At 45.5% G+C, this 18,486-nt stretch overlaps 1 protein-coding gene and 1 long non-coding RNA gene across 3 annotated transcripts in view; one reads left to right on the forward strand and one right to left on the reverse strand.

Moving 5' to 3' along the window:
- SDHD (succinate dehydrogenase complex subunit D) overlaps nucleotides 1-18,486 on the forward strand; it is a 65,710-nt gene that overhangs the window by 39,276 nt on the left and 7,948 nt on the right. Inside the window, exon 3 of one of the 2 annotated variants that reach the window (XM_089334010.1) lies at nucleotides 10,734-10,994. The exons of the other annotated variant lie outside the window; for it this stretch is intronic. Within the exon in view, the coding sequence (XP_089190136.1) occupies nucleotides 10,734-10,861 (128 nt within the window). The 3' untranslated portion in view covers nucleotides 10,862-10,994. Of the gene's footprint in view, nucleotides 1-10,733; nucleotides 10,995-18,486 lie in introns of those variants that run through there. 2 annotated transcript variants of the gene reach the window in all.
- LOC138850634 (uncharacterized) lies at nucleotides 12,782-18,349 on the reverse strand. The gene is made up of 2 exons (XR_011390670.2): nucleotides 18,207-18,349; nucleotides 12,782-13,052 (listed from the first exon to the last, which is right to left on the reverse strand). It is a non-coding gene; the product is annotated as an uncharacterized LOC138850634 (long non-coding RNA).

Here is an 18,486-nt window from a genome sequence, read left to right on the forward strand (position 1 = left end):
AGTAGGCAGTTCCTTAAAAAAGTTAACAATAGAATTACAAATGGTCAAGGGACTTCGCTTCTGAGCATGTGCCCCAAAGAACTGAATAGAGGATCTCAAAGAGATATATTTCTACACTTATGTTCATAGCAGCTTTATTCACAATAGTTCAAATGTGAGAGCAATTCAGCTGTCCATTGGAAAATAAGTGGATAAGCAAAATATGGTATAAACATATAATAGAGTATTATTAAGTTCAAAAGGAATGGAAATCTGACATACAGTACAAAGAGATGAACCTGGAGAATATTATGCTAATGAAATGAGCCAGTCACAAAGAGGAAAATACTGCACGATTCTACTTACAGGAGGTACCTAAAGTAGTCGAATTGCTAGAAACAGGTAGAATGGTGATTCCCAGGGAGTGGGGAGGAAGGAAACTGGAAACTGTGCTTAATAGGTAGAGTTTGAATTTTGCAAGATGAAAAGATTTCTGGGGGGCTGGTGTTGTGGTGCAATGGGTTAAACCGCCCCTGCAATGCTGCTCTGCTTCCGATTCTGCTCACTGCTAATGTGCCTGGGAAAAGCAGTGGAAGATGGCCCAAGTACCTGGTCCCCTGCTACCCATGTGGGAGACCCAGATGGGCTTCTAGGATCCGGGCTTCAGTCTGGCCCAGCCCTGACCATTGCAGCCATTTAGGGACTGAACCGGTGGATGGAAGATCTCTCTATTACTCTACCTTTCAAATAAATAAAATCTTTAAAAGAAAAAGAAAATAATTCTAGAGATGGATGGGTAATAGTTGCACAATATTACAAATGTATGTGATGCACTGAATTGTACATTTAAATTGGTAAAGATGTTAAATTTACTGTTGTGTATATATATATATTTTTTTGACAGGCAGAGTGGACAGTGAGAGAGAGAGACAGAGAGAAAGGTCTTCCTTTGCCGTTGGTTCACCCTCCAATGGCCGCCGCGGCCGGTGCGCTGCGGCCGGCGCACTGCGCTGATCCGATGGCAGGAGCCAGGAGCCAGGTGCTTTTCCTGGTCTCCCATGGGGTGCAGGGCCCAAGCACCTGGGCCATCCTCCACTGCACTCCCTGGCCACAGCAGAGGGCTGGCCTGGAAGAGGGGCAACCGGGACAGAATCCGGCGCCCCGACCGGGACTAGAACCCGGTGTGCCGGCGCCGCTAGGCGGAGGATTAGCCTAGTGAGCCGCGGCGCCGGCCTGTTGTGTATATTTTAATACAATAAAACAGTAACCAACATTTTTGAAGATATATTTATTCAATTGCAGTTGATCTTAGCCAAATATATATATTTGAAAGTCAGAGTTACGAAGAGAAAGGGAGGGTATTTGAAAGTCAATTACAGGCTGGCGCCGGGGCTCACTAGGCTAATCCTCCGCCTTGCAGCGCCGGCACACCGGGTTCTAGTCCCGGTCGGGGCGCCAGATTCTGTCCCGGTTGCCCCTCTTCCAGGCCAGCTCTATGCTGTGGCAGAGAGTGCAGTGGAGGATGGCCCAAGTGCTTGGGTCCTGCACCCCATGGGAGACCAGGAGAAGTACCTGGCTCCTGCCATCGGATCAGCACAGTGTGTCGGCTATAGCGCGCCGGCAGTGGCGGCCATTGGAGGGTGAACCAACTGTAAAGGAAATCCTTTCTCTCTCTCTCTCTCTCTCACTGTCCACTCTGCCTGTAAAAAAAAAAAAAAAAAGTCAATTACAGGGGCTGGCGTGGCGCAGTGGGTTAACGCCCTGACCTGAAGTGCCAGCATCCCATATGGGCGCCGGTTCGAGACCCAGCTGCTCCACTTCCTGTCCAGCTCTCTGCTATGGCCCAGGATAGCAGTAGAAGATGGCCCAAGTCCTTGGGCTCCTGCACCCACGTGGGAGACCCAGAAGAAGTTCCTAGCTCCTGGCTTCGGATCGGTGCAGCTCCAGCCATTGTGGCCATCTGGAGAGTGAACCATCAGATGGAAGACCTTTCTCTCTCTCTCTCTCTGCCTCTCCTCTCTGTGTAACTCTGACTTTCAAATAAATAAATAAATATTTTTAAAAAAATTAAAAAAAAAAGAAAGTCAGTTACAAAGAGAAAGGGAGGGAGAGAGGTCCTCCATCTATTTGTTCACTCCTCAGATGGCCACATCAGCCAAGGCTGGGCCAGGTCAAAGTCAGGAGCCAGGAGCTTCATCCAGATCTCCAACGTGGGTGGCAGGGACCCAACCACTTGGGCTGTCTTCCACTGTCTTTTCCAGGCCACTAGTAGGGAGCTGAATCAGAAGTGGAACTGCCGGGACACAAACCATTGCTCATATGAGATGCCAACATTGCAGACAGTGGCTGAACCTGCTGCACCAAAACACCAGCCCCAATCACCAGCTTTTTTTTTTTTTTTTTTTGACAGGCAGAGTGGACAGTGAGAGAGAGAGACAGAGAGAAAGGTCTTCCTTTGCCGTTGGTTCACCCTCCAATGGCCGCCGCGGCCGGCGCAGCGCGCTGATCCGATGGCAGGAGCCAGGAGCCAGGTGCTTTTCCTGGTCTCCCATGGGGTGCAGGGCCCAAGCACCTGGGCCATCCTCCACTGCACTCCCTGGCCACAGCAGAGGGCTGGCCTGGAAGAGGGGCAACCGGGACAGAATCCGGCGCCCCGACCGGGACTAGAACCCGGTGTGCCGGCGCCGCTAGGTGGAGGATTAGCCTAGTGAGCCGCGGCGCCGGCCAATCACCAGCATTTTTACAAAGATTTATTTATTTATTTGAAAGGCAGAGTTAGAGAGAGAGAGATCTTCCATCTCTGGTTCACTCCTCAAATGGCTGCAATGGTCAGGGCTAGGCTAGACCAAAGCCAGGAGCCAGGAGCTTCTTCCAGGTCTCCCGCTGCTCTACTTTGTACCCTGCTTCCTGCCTTTTAAGTCAATCAAACGAGCATATGACATTGGAATCTATTCCAGCCACACTGTGACCACAAGTCAACAAGCCTAAAAATTACAAGACAACGTGCTGCGGATAACAGTAGAAAGGAAGAACCTGGGTTTTGATGACATCTCTACACTACTGCACCCACTGGGTCAGCCTGGCCACTGGGTCAGCCTGCCCAAATCTGCTGTGCGTGACTATACAATGGAGCTTTTTACATGCGAGAGGAGGTGGCTACTCTGCTGCTTGCAGGAAAACGAGACGCTAACCTAATAGTATGGATGTTCCATGATTTACTTAACTGGGCCTTTAGTATCATATTTTGCTTGATTTATTTTCTATGCTATCATAAATAACAGTGGAATGAACATTTTTGAATATACATCATTGTCATTTGGTGAGCATGTTTTTTTGGTCTTTGTTCTTATCCTCTGCATCTGAAAAACTTATTGAAATTCATCTTCTGGGGCTGTTGCTGTGGCATCGTGGGCTAAGCCTCACCTGCGGCACCCGAATCCCATATGGATGCTGGTTTGAGTCCCGGCTGCTCCACTTCCAATCCAGCTCTCTGCTATGGCCTGGGAAAGCAGTTGAGGTTGGCCCAAGTCCTTGGGCCCCTGCACCTGCGTGGGAGACCAGGAAGAAGCTCCTGACTCCTGGCTTCGGATTGGCCCAGCTCTGGCTGTTGCGGCCATCTGGGGAGTGAACCAGTAGATGGAAAACTGTTCTCTCTCTCTCTTTCTCTCCTTTCTCTCACCTTTATCTGTAATTCTACCTCTCAAATAAATTAATTAAATATTTTAAAAGAAATTTGTCTTCCCTTGCTACTTTTAGTTTGATAGAATTGTTGCGTTTTTATTCCTATTCTGTGGGCTTCCGTTCTTTTCCATCTTCCTTCTTCTTGCTCTGCTTTCATCACCTCATTTTACCTTTCATTTCAACCTATGCTCATTTTTTTTTCTCTTGCAGTGTTCCTGGCTTCAGTCCACTCAAGATGCTCAACAATTTTCTAGAATTCTTTTCCTGGCTTCTGCAAAAACTCATGCAAGCATATGTAAAACTTCTGAACCTCTGACATTTTTTCCCTCTTGCTTTATAGTTTTATATGCTAATAGGCCTCAGGCTGCTGCTCCTCCCCGATCCCCAACTCAGTTTTGAACAAGGCCCTAGACATCCAGATTCAGTGTTGCTACCAGGCAGAGTGAGTGAAGATCTCCTGGTTCTCAGTTTCGGTCCCATGGCTTGATGGTTGAATCTTCCTGCAAAAGCTGTAACCAGAGGTCAGAGGAAGTCGTAAGTGTCCCAGCTTCATCCCCAGTTTCTGGCAATCTGCCACTTACTTTACTCATACTCCCGCTTGTCCCTTTCACTACCTTTGATTGCTTTTTTTAATCCATTCAATCACTTTATGTCTCTTCATAGGAGAATTTAATCTACTTACTTTTAAGATAATTGAGATAGGTAAAATCTTACGACTGTCATTTTGATACTTCTTTTTAATTTTTACTGTAGTTTCTTTCTTCCTCTCTTACTTTCTTTGTGGTTAAGTGGTTTTCTCTAGTGTACTTTGATTCCTTGCTTGTTATTTTTGGTAAGTTTAGTTTATATTTTTTTCATTGTGGTTACCATGAGGCTTACAAAAACCATCTTTTTGTTAAAATAAGCTATTTTGAAATGATAGTAACCTAACAAAAATAAGAAACAAATAAAAGACATTGAGCTAAGAAATACTGATTAACAAAATCTCCACAGTATACTCTGTCCCTACCTGCATTTTGAATTGCTGATATTCCATTTTACCTTTTTCTATATTGCCCATCTCAACATTTTACTGTAGCTATTTTGTTTAGTCTCTCAACTGACATGGATGGTTTATATACCATATTTGCATTAGCGCTTTCTGAATTTGTATAGTTACTCTTACCAGGTCCATTTTCTACCTTCTGATGCTTCTTCCTACTCATAATATCTCTTTCTTTCAGTTTGATGAGCTCCCTTCAACATTTTTTAAAGTTTATTAGTTTGATCTACTTGAGGGGCAGAGAGAGAGAGAGAATGATTGATTGACCTATCCTGTATCCACTGGTTCACTCCTCAAATGCCCACAGTAGCCAGGGCTGGGCCAGGCCAAAGCCAGGAGCCCAGAACTCCATCCAACTCTTACACATGGCCAGTAGGGTCCTAGGCACTTGCACTAAAATCTGCTGCTTCCCAGATTGCATGAGCAGGAAGCAGCTGAATAGTTAGGAGTTGAAGCAGCCCACTGATGTGGGTTGTGGGGACGTGGCTTAGCCCACTGTGTCACAGTGCTTCAGCATTTCTTGTAACACAGGTCTGGTGATGATAAATTTTCTCAGTGTTTATCAATATGGGAATGTCTTTATCTCTTTCTCATATCTGAAGGATAGATTTGCTGTGAACAGCATTCTTGGCTGGAAATTTTCTCCCCCTTTAAGTGTCATGAACATCTCATCCTACTCCCTCCTGGCCCATAAGGTTTCTGCTAAGAAGTCTGAAATAGGGTAAATTGGGACCCCCTTATATGTTACTTGCCTCTTTTACAGCCTCTTTGTCTTTAACCTTGGAGAGCTTGATTATTTTGAAGTAGACTTCGTTGGATTGAATCTGACTGATAATTTTGCCCTCCTGTACTTGGACCCTTGTACCTTGCTCTGGGTTTTCTGTTACTGTCTTCGAATATGCTTTCTATTCCTTTGCATTCTCAAGTCCCTCTTGAGCCCCAGTAACTCAAGCATTTGCTATTTTCATGCTGTCCCACTTTCCTGTAAGCTTTCTTTTTGTTTTTTTGAAAGATGTATTTATTTATTTGAAATTCAGAGCTACACACAGAGAGAGAGAGGGAGAGAGAGAGAGAGAGAGAGAGAGAGACAGAGGTCTTCCATCCAATGGTTCACTCCCCAATAGGCCACAATGGCCAGAGGTGCGCTGATCCGAAGCCAGGAGCCAGGAGCTTCCTCCGGATCTTTTGTGCAGGTACAGGGGCCCAAAGACTTGGGCCATCTTCTACTGCTTTCCCAGGCCATAGCAGAGAGCTGGATTGGAAGAAGAGTAGCTGGGACTAGAACCGACGCGCATATGGGATGCCAGTGCTTCAGGCCAGGGCGTTAACCCACTGCGCCCCCTGTAAGCTTTCTTCATTCTTCTTTTATTGCTTTTTCCCTCCAATTGTGAATTTTCAGATAGCTTGTCTTTGAGCTCACTGATTCTTCTGTTTGGTCCATTCTGCTATTGGTGCCTTCTACTGCCTTTTAAATTTTGCTTAGTGTACTTTTCAGTTGAAGAATGCATTTGATTTTGTTTAATTATTCTATCAGTTTTGTTGGAATGTTAAATCATTCCTCTTTGTTCTCTTGAAGCTCATTGAGTTTCTGTAAAACAGTTATTTTCACATTTGAATGTTTGAAAAATTTTGATTCCTTCATGGTTCATTTCTGGAACCTCATTTTGTCCTTTAGGTGAGGTTATGGTTCCCTGGAAATTCTTTTTTATTTTTATGTTTTTAAAAAAGATTTATTTTTATTTATTTGAAAGGCAGAGTTATGGATAGAGAGGAAGGAAGGAGAGAGCTCTGGCTCACTCCCCAAATGGCTGCAACAGCTGAGGCTGGGCCAGACCAAAGCCAGGAGCCTAGAACTTCATTCAGGTCTCCCACATGGGTGCAGAGCCTTAAGGACTTTAACCATCTTCCATTGCTTTCCCAGATGTATTAGCAGGGAGCTAGACTGGAAGTGGAGTAGCTGGGAGGCAAACAGGTGCTCAGATGGGATGATAGTATCACAGGCAGATGCTTAACCCCCTATACCACAGCACCGGCCCCTCCCTGGATGTTCTAGACGCTTGTGGGTGTATGACATTGTCTGGCTTCCACAGTGCTTGTGAAGATGACTTGGTGCATTCGTAGCTTCCAATTGCTGTCACTAAGAAGAAGGGGAGGTCATTGGAAACTCTTACTCAGCTGCCATCTTGCTTTCATATCCACCCTCCTGCCCTGCCCCTGCGAGAGTTCTGGATGCTTGTTGGTGTACAATATTATCTGTGTTTGGAAAGATTAGTTATTTTTTTTTAGCCTTCAAATTTGGCTTTGCCTGTGGCTGTCCTTCCAGAAATTCTAAGTTGTCAACTTTCCTCTGAGCCTCTGAATACCTCTGCTCCTTCGGCATTAGATGGCGCCCTAAGTTGAGGTTTGCTGCAAGTTGGTTGCAATGCACGGCCCCTGCATTATTCACAGCTAACACCCTGAACTGTCAGAATGAGCCTGGGATGCGTTCAGAAAAGGGTAATCCATCCCTCCAAGCCTCCCAGTGGGCCCAGATGCCCAGTCCTGTGGCCACCAATACTGCAAATGCTAGACCCAAGCTGCACACTGCTGTGGTCTCTGCTGCTAAGAAGGACTATGGCCATGGGACTCTACTTGGCACTGGAGCAGGTCCAGAGGTTCCGCAGCAGGTGCTGGCCTGGGGAATGGGGCTGTTAGGGGCTGTCCAATGTTGAGCTGTATCAGTCCAGCACTGGGCTCCAAAGCAAGGTCCCAAGTTCCCTTTCCCATATTATGCCAGAGGTCAGGGAGGGATGTTGCAGGTTGTACCTTAGCTGTCTGGCTAAGGGAGGTCTATAGGCTCAGTTTTCAGGTACTGGCCTGGGTGCCTGGGCTGTGGGGCTCTATTGAGCACTGGTTTTTATCATGTTGGTCCTGGTACTGGATTTCAAGTCTAAGGTCAGGACCTCTCACAAGCGAAAGGAGAGGCACCTCTCTTGATGAGACATTACTTGGAGCTGGGGAAGGGGTGATGCGGGCAGTGCTTTCCTTCCTGCTCTCCTCTGTGTCTTCTCTTATGGTTACACTGAACCAGGCACCTTGGTCTCCCACCTGGCTTTCATAGCTCTTGTGAAGGTGAGTTGGTATGTGAATAGCCGTTCTAATTTGTGTCCTTCTGGGGTGGCCCCTTGAGTGTTTTACTCAGCTATCAACTTGCCCCATCTCTGACATGAACTTTTTTATTCATAATCATAATTCTTTGTTTATATAGTACCTTAAAATTTTCAAAGGGATTTCACAGACATCATCCTATTATCTGTCTGCTCATGCACTTGAAAATACTTAAGTATCTGCCATGTACCAGACATCATGGTGGATTCTGGGAGCACAAAGATGGAAAAGACACCAGGAGCTTCCAGGCTCTGTGGAGAAACACTTAAGACAATAGACAAGTACTGTGTTCAAAAGTGAACTTCTGAGAGTGGCTGAGTTTCTAAAGAGATTTTTATTTTATTTTATTTTTTAGGCAGAGTGACAGAGAGAGCAAGGGAAAGATGGAGAGAGATCTTCCATCCGCTGGTTCACTCCCCACATGGCTGTAATGGCTGGGGCTGAGCCAAGCCGAAGCCAGGAGCTAGGAGCTGGGAGCTTTTCCGGTTCTATCATGTGGATGCAGAGGCCCAAGCAGTTGGGTCATCCTCCTCTGCCTTCCCAGGCGCATTATAAGGGAGCTGGATTGGAAGTGGAGCAGCCAGAGCACAAACTGGTGCTCATATGGGATACTGGCATCACAGGTGATGGCTTAACCTGGTATGCCACAACACCAGCCCCAATATATTTTTTTTAAACTGGAAAGTGAGTATATTGACTGATGGACACTGGAATTGGTCTGAAAGTTCTTAACAAATTTTTTAAATTATTTTTTGATTTATTTGAGAGAAGAGACAGTGAGACACAAACACACACACACAAGCAAAGGGTAGGGGGAGAGATCTGCTGATTCACTCTCCAAATGCCTGCAATGACTGGGACTGGGCAGGCTGACACTGGGAGCCAGGAGTACAATCCAGGTTTCTCACATGGGTGGCAAGAACCCAATTACTTGAACCACCACTGCTGCCTCCCAAGGTCTGCATTAGCAGGAAGCTGGTGCAGGAGCCAGAGCCGGGAACAAACTCAGGCACTCTGATGGAGGACATGGGCGTCTATCTCACATGCTACGCTAAACCCCTGATCCCTTTGACAGTCGTGTTATCTGTGTGTGTGTGTGTGTGTGTGTGTGTAAAAAATGAATAAGTTCATATTTTGGTTTATTAACTAGTCTCTCAGGGGCAGAGCCAGGACTAAATTTCTAATGGACAAGTGGACAAATGTAAGTATCTGGCCCATAGACTTGAAGTCACATCCATGTCTCCTGGTGAACCCACCCAGGCTCAGATAAACAGGTTAGCCCTGTCTGGTACATCAACTGTCCTCTTTCACCTTCTCAGTGTTTAAAGTATCTGTTGGAAAATACTACTGGATAAAGGAAGAAGACCTGCACAAGCTCGTATTGGTTTTCCTTCAGTCGCATTTACACTGTAACCGGCACACTGCAGTTTAGCCTTTTCTTGTGCTGCTTTGTGATTCTGGCATCATTCAAAGTGGAAATGGATTCTGATGGTGTCAGTGTTATTTTCTGGGCAATGAACATCTTAAATAGAGAAGTGAGTCAGTAGGGCCCTGGAAACTTGGAGTGGAGACTAGTCACATGTGTGGTGGAGCAGCTTAATGTGAATATAACTTTCTCTTCAGGTCATTTCTCTTGAGATTGGGTGGAAATCCCCACACTATTGCTCAATTTGGCAGCTGCAGGGTAAGGGGAGGCAACAGTGTGCTGGCTGCTCTTTGTGATAATCGGAGTTGTTTGAAGAATCGCAGTAGTTCAGCCATTTTGTTTTGAACTTTTTCCTCTATATGCTTTAAGAAGTATGGGTTTACTACAACCCTATGGTGTCCAATGAAAAGGAAAGATGACTAGGAAAAGGACTCAGAACCATGGCAAAAACTATTTCATTTTGGGAGTGTTATGAAATTAATTTAATTCTACTTGGGAATGTTTTAGAAGAAAGCCGATCTGTGCTTTCAAAAATAACGAACTAAATAAGGGCAGTGTGCCTCCTTTTGAATGTCAGTAGGGCTAGTTGGTAATCTGATTACCCATCTCGGGTTTTCGGAGTCCATTTCCAAAGCTTACTTCCTTTCTTTTCCTCATAGCAAACTTTAATTTCAAAGCTGAATTTAGGCTCTGAGAACACAGAAAGATGATTTCTTAAGTTTTAAACCAATTAATTCTAAATGTAGCTAGATGCTTGGCAAGACAGAATTTTAAGATTATGCTGCTCCTTGACTTTTAAGTGGAGGCGGAAAATCACTTAATCAGAAATAAGAAAAAGAAGTCATTTGATTGGCCTGTCCTAGCTATGAATTGTGATTTTTTTTCCTGCTCCATTGCCCTGGGGAACGATTATAATTGTATCCCCCTTCCCTCTTCCAATTTCTTTAATGTGCATTCCTTTGAGGAGGTAAGAAATTTATATAAAGCTCTCAAGAACTTTTTGAAAGGTGGGTTCCAATATCTTACTCTGACAATTCACAGATAGGGAGACTTGGCTGGAGGGAAATCAGTCAGATCTAGACTTGGTGGTAGATAAGAGCAACAGTCCCAATTCCCTGCCATTAAATTACCATAATGGCTGGAGATGGAAGCAGGGAGCTGGCTCTGCTCTAGTTTCTGTGGGAGGGTAGGAGGCTGACTTCAATGGGTACCTGATTCCCGGTTGCAAAACTGCCTCCTGTGAAAAAGATAGAAGTGTATTTTTCCTTTGTGTGAAACCAGGTAGCCAACAGATGGTTGTTCCAACTGCCAGATGAATTTAGTGGGAACCATGTGTTTAATAAATGGTGCTGTACTTGAGGACTAATTGTAGTTTATGTTAGGGACACATGTGAAATGGGTTATCTGCATGGCTCTGTGGAAGCTGAGGGTCCCTTCTGTCTTTGCCGTCTCTTGCAGGGGTGGGGACCATTTGCTCTTCCGGGGCCATAGAAGACCCACCAAATCATCCAGTCCAGCCCTGCCAAGGCAACCGCAGGCGGGACTTGAAATTCAGTACATCTACTGCAGGCTCATCTTTTAGTTGATAATGTTGTGTGGCCCAAGAATGATGGTATCACTATATCCAAATGGCCCTTGGCAGAAGAAGGTTCCCTGCTCCTGTGTGGATTGCTTGAGATCTGTCTCAAATTCTGGTCGAATACTTATTCAGTAATTTTATGGAAGTGTTTTCTTTCTCTTCCTTTGTTGAGAGGTTGTCTGGGTTAGAAGATTTTGTTTTTAATTATATTTCCACAACACACACTAATACCACAACCCAAAAGATCAGTGAGTGCGAAAAAGGAAAGTTGACATCTAGGAAGACCAGACTCCTAACTTATCCCTGAGACATAACCAGAGGGTTCCTGATCTCTTTTCCCCTTTTCTCTTTCCCTTTCCCTCAGGTTCTCCCACTTTCTTGTATTTCCTGTCTCTCTTTGAAGCAAAAAAGATAACTTCAAAAATAATGTCGAGTCCTAACCCTTACCAGACATAAAAATGCACACATGTTAAAGATTTTATTCTATTCGTTATTCATTAATCTGTGGTTTAAAGGGACGTCTGAAGAACAGACACATCTACAGCTAAGAAATGAAAAATAAATGTTAGCCGGCGCCGTGGCTCAATAGGCTAATCCTCCACCTTGCGGCGCCGGCACACCGGGTTCTAGTCCCGGTTGGGGCGCTGGATTCTGTCCCGGTTGCCCCTCTTCCAGGCCAGCCCTCTGCTGTGGCCAGGGAGTGCAGTGGAGGATGGCCCAGGTGCTTGGGCCCTGCACCCCATGGGAGACCAGGAAAAAGCACCTGGATCCTGGCTCCTGCCATCGGATCAGCGCGGTGCGCCGGCTGCAGCGGCGGCCATTGGAGGGTGAACCAACGGCAAAGGAAGACCTTTCTCTCTCTGTCTCTCTCTCACTGTCCACTCTGCCTGTCAAAAAAAAAAAAATTAAAAAAAAAAATAAATAAATGTGGAAAAGGAGACAAAACTGGTTTTTTGAAAGGGAAGAGGAAACAAGGCCCTTCCACTGGACAGGACGGAACTTACACGTCCGTGGCCAAGAATCATTTTACATTGTTAGCAGTTATCTAAAACTCACAAAATAGTGAAATATCTCCCATAGAATTGGAGTCAGACAGCTGGAGGGACCTCCTCCAGACCATACATACTCTCCCACGGAAGCACAAATGCCCCCTATGTTCTTATTTATTTATTTACTATAAAAAGAATTCATAGCAAGAGTGAAGACAATTTTGAGACGTTCACTGTAGATAACTATTTTTTCTTTTCTTTTGCCCAAACAAGTCTCTTACCGCAAGTCTATTAAAAATCATCTGCTGAGCCGGCGCCGTGGCTCAATAGGCTAATCCTCCACCTTGCGGCGCCGGCACACCGGGTTCTAGTCCCGGTCGGGGCACCGGATTCTGTCCCGGTTGCCCCTCTTCCAGGCCAGCCCTCTGCTGTGGCCAGGGAGTGCAGTGGAGGATGGCCCAGGTGCTTGGGCCCTGCACCCCATGGGAGACCAGGAAAAGCACCTGGCTCCTGGCTCCTGCCATCGGATCAGCGCGGTGCGCCGGCTGCAGCGGCGGCCATTGGAGGGTGAACCAACGGCAAAAAAGGAAGACCTTTCTCTCTGTCTCTCTCTCTCACTGTCCACTCTGCCTGTCAAAAAAAAAAAAAAAAAAAAAAAAAAAAATCATCTGCTGTAGCAGGCGTTTAGTCTAGTGGTTAAGATGGCCATGTCCCATGTGGGAATATCTGGGCTCAGTCCCTGGCTCCAGCTCCTGACTCCAGCTTCCTGATAATGCATATCCTGGGAGGCAGCACTAAAGGCTCAGGCTCCCTGCCACCCACATGTGAGACCTGGATTTAGTTGCTGGCTTCTGGCTTTAGTGTGGCCCAGCCCAGCCCAACCATTTGGGGCATTGGCTGTACTTGAGGAGTGAACAGTGTAGGAGAGATTCTCTCTCTTTTGTTTAAAGATTTATTTTGTTTATTTGAAAGAGTTACAGAGAGATGTAGAGACAGAGAGAGAGGTCTTCCATCCGCTGGTTCACTCCCCACACGGCTGCAACAGCCAGAGCTGAGCAGGTCTGAAGTCAGGAGCCTGGAGCTTCTTTCCGGTCTCCCACTCATCTTCCACTCTTTTCCCAGGCTGTAGAAGAGAGCTGGATCAGAAGTGGAGCAGCTGAGACTTGAACTGGTACCCATCTGGGATGCTGACACTGCAGGCGGCAGACCCTAAAATTTGTTTTTAATATTAAAATTGTTTTATGGAGAATCAAGTTCCCTAAAAGAAAGAACTATGGCTGGTTCGTTTTGCATTCCCAGCACCTGGCACGCAGTGAGTGCTTAATGATGTGTGTCACTGATTACCCCTGGCTCCACATTTCTTTTTTTTTTTTTTTTTAAGATTTTATTTTATTTATTTGAAAGTCAGAGTTACACACACACACACACACACACACACAGAGACACACACACAGAGAGAGAGACAAAGGTATTCCATCCACTGGTTCACACCCCAGTGGCCGCAATGGTCAGAGCTGCACCGATCTGAAACCAGGAGCCAGGAGCCAAGAGCTTCTTCTGGGTCTCCCGCATGGGTGCAGGGGCCCAAGGACTTGGGTCATCTTCTACTGCCTTCCCAGGCCATAGCAGGGAGCTAGATCAAAAGTGAAGCAGCCGGGACTTGAACCGGCACCCATATGGGATGCCAGCACTTCAGGCAGCGGTTTCATCCACTACGCCACAGTGCCAGCCCCTGGATATGTGCCTTTTCTAAGGTCTTAATTACTCTCTTTTATTATAACCTTCATTTTTCTTCTCTTTTTGGGTTCCAGGGCTACTCAATAAACAGTATAGTGGTTGATGGGAAACCCTTAAGGCATGGTAGATTGTGCAGCAGACTAACTAAGGTATTGGGAGATCTAGCACTACCAGGGGCTAGCCATGTGACCTTGGAGAAAGCATTTCACTTCCTGAGCCTCCATTGATTATTTCTTCTGCACTTCAGTTTACCCTTCTGTGAAATAGGAATAGCACCCCCCCCCCCTTTTAGATTTATTTATTTGGAAGTCAGGGTTACAGAGAGAGAGAGGGAGAGACAGAGATCTTCTATCTGGTGGTTCATTTCCCAGGAGGCCATAGCCATATAGCCTGGAGCTTCATCCAGATTTCCCAAGAGGGTGACAGGGACCCAAACACCTGGGCCATCTTCTGCTGCTTTTCCCAGGCCATTAGCAGGGAGCTGGATCTGAAGTGGATACAAACTGGCACCCATATAGGTTGGATTAAGGCGGTGGCTTAACCTCCTACTCTACAATGCCAGTCTCATTCTTTCTTAATCGAGGCATTGTGATTATAAATAAGACCTAATCTGTAGGTTAAATTCTATGACAGCAGTGAAAAGACCAAATAATTTTTAAATTAACAAGCGTGTGTGTTGATTGTGTATGTTATGATGAATATACAAACAGTAGAGTTATCTCTCAGTAAATTTAGGCACTGAAGGTACAGCTCCTTTTCATTTCTTTGTAGTCATTATTTGAAACAGGACAGTTCAGTAATTAGTGTCAGGCCTGTCTGGAGGCCTTCTTGAGGGTGTCTGCCCATTGGTGATTTAATATCTGGAATACCTTATCACAAATGCAAGGCCTGGTTTTGTAGGGCAAGCTGGTGGTAAATTGATTATACCCTTCAGGTCTTAGCTTGTTTGGGAGGACTCAGAGGAGAGAGACAGTTAACTGGGGGTAACAGATGTGCAGGTTTCTCTCCAACAAACAGCACCTGTGGTCCTTCTGCAATGAGAAGAGGAAGCCTTGGGGCAGGGCAAGAGGTGGAGGCAGGAAGGGAGCCCACAGCTTGCTGAATGGGTGGTAGGGACCTGATTCCCACCAGGCTGAGTTCTTGGTATGGAGTGTAGGTTGACAAGCCTCTCAGACAGGTTTGTGAGATATAAAAACAGAGGGTTTCTGTGTCACTTCTTCTTTGTAGAGGCCTAGGAGATAGCAAGAAAGTGAAAAAAGAAACTATGTGTTATGTCTAGCAGCTAAGACCTGAACAACCTCTCTGAGTTCTCTGAGCCCTGGGGGAATCCGGAAAAACCAGACTGTTTCCAATGCACCCACAGTGTCACTGAAATAGTCTGGATTGATTAGAATGCTTTTGGATGAAAGTTAATAGAAAATCCAATTCAAACTGATTGAAACCGTAATTCAGTTTTATCTGCTCAGTAATAAAAGCTCAGAGGTAGGAGCTATTTCATCAGGCACTGGCTCCCTTGTGGTCCTCTTCTGGGCGTTGGCTTTGTCCTAAGGCTGACCCCACTTCTGATAGCAAAATGCTGGTGTCAGTTCCTGGCCTCCCTTCTGCCTGTTCAGGAAGAGAACTGCTCTTCTCCCAACCATGGAAAAACGTGCCTGGGCTTCAGATTGGACCAACCTCAGTTATATTCTCACCTTGAAAAGAATCACCATGACTAAGAAATTGCCATCAAGGCAAGAAGGTGGATGATCCTGAGCCTACAGGAATCTACCAGTGGAAGTGGTAGGGAAGTGGAGGGGTAGTGTTTTATGTCAATCCCACCCCAATCACCTGTTTGCTACAGAATGGAGAAGGGTGAAATAGACCCTGGAGCAGCAACCAAGAACGTCCACCATGCAGATGGAGAGAGCCAGACTCCTAAAAGGGCTCTACGAATGAGACCGAAGTTCTGCTCAGTCCCAGCCGAGAACAGTCAGGGACTGTCATCCCAACCCCGCTTCCTTGGTATTGTTTACCCTACAGAACTTGGATACAACACTAGAGAAAGAGGGACAGCCAGCAATTACTAAAATTAAGTTTCCACTACCCTTAGCATAATGAGAACTGGGAGGGTGAAATTAAAATATAAAAAATAAAGTTGCATTTCTTATCTACCAATTTATAGATTAAAACTCATACCTGTGATATCAATTAATATTCTAATTTACAGGGATATCTTCCAACAATCCAAATTCACAGGTGAGGAGGAAAGAGTCCTTCTTCACATTTGTCCCTCAAAATTCTTATTATTTAAGGCTCAGCATAAATATTATTAATTTGTGAAGGCTTCCCTAACTGATGTGGGCTAACTAGGCATTTAGTTAAAGTTTAGCAAGCAGGAATTCTTGCAATCCTGTAACCTTATCTCCTTAACTGTTGGCTCGATATGCCCACCTTCCCAGGATGCACCTGTCTCATTCAGGAACCAGGGTGAGTGCTCAGATCTCACCCCATTTGTTTACCTGATTAAGGTACCACCTGCTACCTCATAAAAAGAGCCTAGAAACAGGGGAGAGGTCTCTGCACCACAGACCACGCTTGGAGGTACCACTCTCTTTTTCTGTCTTTCATGCACAACCCTCTGGCCCATTCATCATGGGTATTTCTCCCTGGGGGGCAGCCCACACTCATGTGAATGTATATTTGTTCCCTTACTGTTAAATAAAATCCCATGTATGCCTCTGCTTTGAATTCTTATCTCTGTGGGGTTAAGGACCTGGAATAGAAATTAAGATACTCAGGCTCACATCACTCCAGCCAATCAGAAGTCTTTTCTCCCTCTCTCTTTGGTTTTCATTGCTCTTGTCACTGGGCATCGTTGGAAGGCCCAAGGCTCTGCCTCTGGTCTTACTTAAAAGGCATTGTGTTCTATGGTATCCTAGAACGTTCTAGAAATATCTCCTCCTGTTTGTAATTTAATCAGAAGTCTTCAAAAGAGTGAGTTATTGATTCTGAAAATGCCTTGCAGACCATTTTGTAGTTTAAAGAGCCAGAAAGAAAGTGCTTGCCCTGTAGGTCCACTGAGGAGCTGTAGCCAGGAGTGAGGGATTTCGGCCAAGAGAGGGACACTAGAACAGGGACAGAGAATCTGAAGTGGTTTCCTCTCCAGGGTGTGTTTTTCAGAAGATGTTCCTGGAAGGCTTATCTTGCAACATTGCACTTGGAGGGGACCAGATCACCAGTCAACCAATGAAAGCTGCAAGAAGCCAGTCTGAGTCAGTTTTGAGCCCATAATTCGTGAAGATGGGTGTTGCTTACGCAGAAAGGAGCTTTCTGCTTCCCTCTTTCTGCATCCTGGACACTCCCTAAGCCTTGCTGTAAAAATCCTAGCAGACTGCTTCACAGGGAGGCAGTTTCTTTGGGGAACTATGTCTTCTTGTTGTCTCCTTTACTTGCTGGAAAGAAAGGACTGTTTCCTTCAGGCAGTTCCTACTCGAGGCTGATTATCTGGAGACACTCCGAGTAGATGGGCCCACCACGCCTGCTAACAGAGCTCTTCGGGGGCAGCTGTAGTCTCATGATATCTTGCCCCGAGTTTTATGATTTCCAGTGCTTATACCATGGACTGTTTTTACTTTCTAGTTTCTTGAGCTGTAAGGTACATTGAATTTAGGTCCTTGACAAAGGACAGGGTCGGGGCTGGCACTGTGGTGTAGCAGGTAAAGCTGCTGCCTGTAGTGTCGGCATCCCACATGGGCGCCAGTCCAAGTCCCAGCTGCTCCACTTCTGATCCAGCTCTGCTATGGTGGAAGACGGCCCAAGTCCTTGGGCCCCTGCACCCATGTGGGAGACCCAGAAGAAGCTCCTGGCTCCTGGCTTCGGATTGGCACAGCTCCTGCTATTGTGGTCATTTGGGGAGTGAACCAGCGGATGGAGGACCTTTCTCTCTCTCTCTCTCTCTCTCTCTCTCTCTCTCTCGCTGACTCTGCCTCTCTGTAAATCTGCCTTTCAAATAAATAAATAAATCTTAAAAGAAAAGAACTATGAGCCAAAATAAAAAATAAACCTGTTAAAAAAAAAGACAGGGTCCACCCATGGAAGTGAAGGCCCATCTTCAAGAAAACACATCACTGCTGGAGGAAATCAAATTTTGAACATGGCTGTAGAGGTGAATAAAACATTTTGTTAGACTCTATGGGCTTTGTGAGCCCAGAAACAATTGTAAGTAGATTAGCAAAAATTTTGAACTGTGAATTTCTGTTTTCTGTGGACTAGGTTAAATTGGATTTCTGTTGTGCTACAAAATCAAGGGTTTAAAATTTGGAAAATGAACAAGCAAAGCAAAATAGGCTTTTATGCCCTGACATTTTCCCTTTCAATTATAAAGCCCATGTGTTCAGCGAAGATAGGGAAAAACGACAGATGTCTAAGAGCCAGAAAGAACGGTAGAAAAGTAGTGATGTTTTTATTTGTTCAGAGTGAGACAGAAGTTTATACATTACAGGAAAAGGAATGACACAGAGCAGGGTGCGGTGAGTTCTTATGGGAAGGGAAGGCCCTGTTTCTCTCTGATAGACGATGTGTGTGTACGTGAACACATGTGGAAGTGAGTGGGGTGTGTGTGTGAATATAGGAGAGGAAGTCACTTACCAGCTACTCCGTGCCAGATCCTTCTGAGATTTTACCTCATTCAATCTGGACAACCACCCTGTCGTGGGCAACAGGCCTCAGCTGAGCTTATTCCAGACTCTTCCCCGCATGCATGAAAGGTTTCAAGGTGGAGGCATAAAGGTCTACAAGAAAGCAAGATTTATTTAAAGTAAAGGAAAAGTGCATACTCAAGAAGTAAGTGCAGGCAAGCTCAAGAGAGGCAGAATGAATAAAAAAGCCTAAAACCCTCTCAACAAGATTCAGGCCATCCTTTTATGCT

This window comes from Oryctolagus cuniculus, chromosome 1, assembly GCF_051225735.1.
Source record: "Oryctolagus cuniculus isolate XC-2025 breed Fujian yellow rabbit chromosome 1, ASM5122573v1, whole genome shotgun sequence".
In the NCBI taxonomy this organism is placed as follows: domain Eukaryota; kingdom Metazoa; phylum Chordata; class Mammalia; order Lagomorpha; family Leporidae; genus Oryctolagus; species Oryctolagus cuniculus.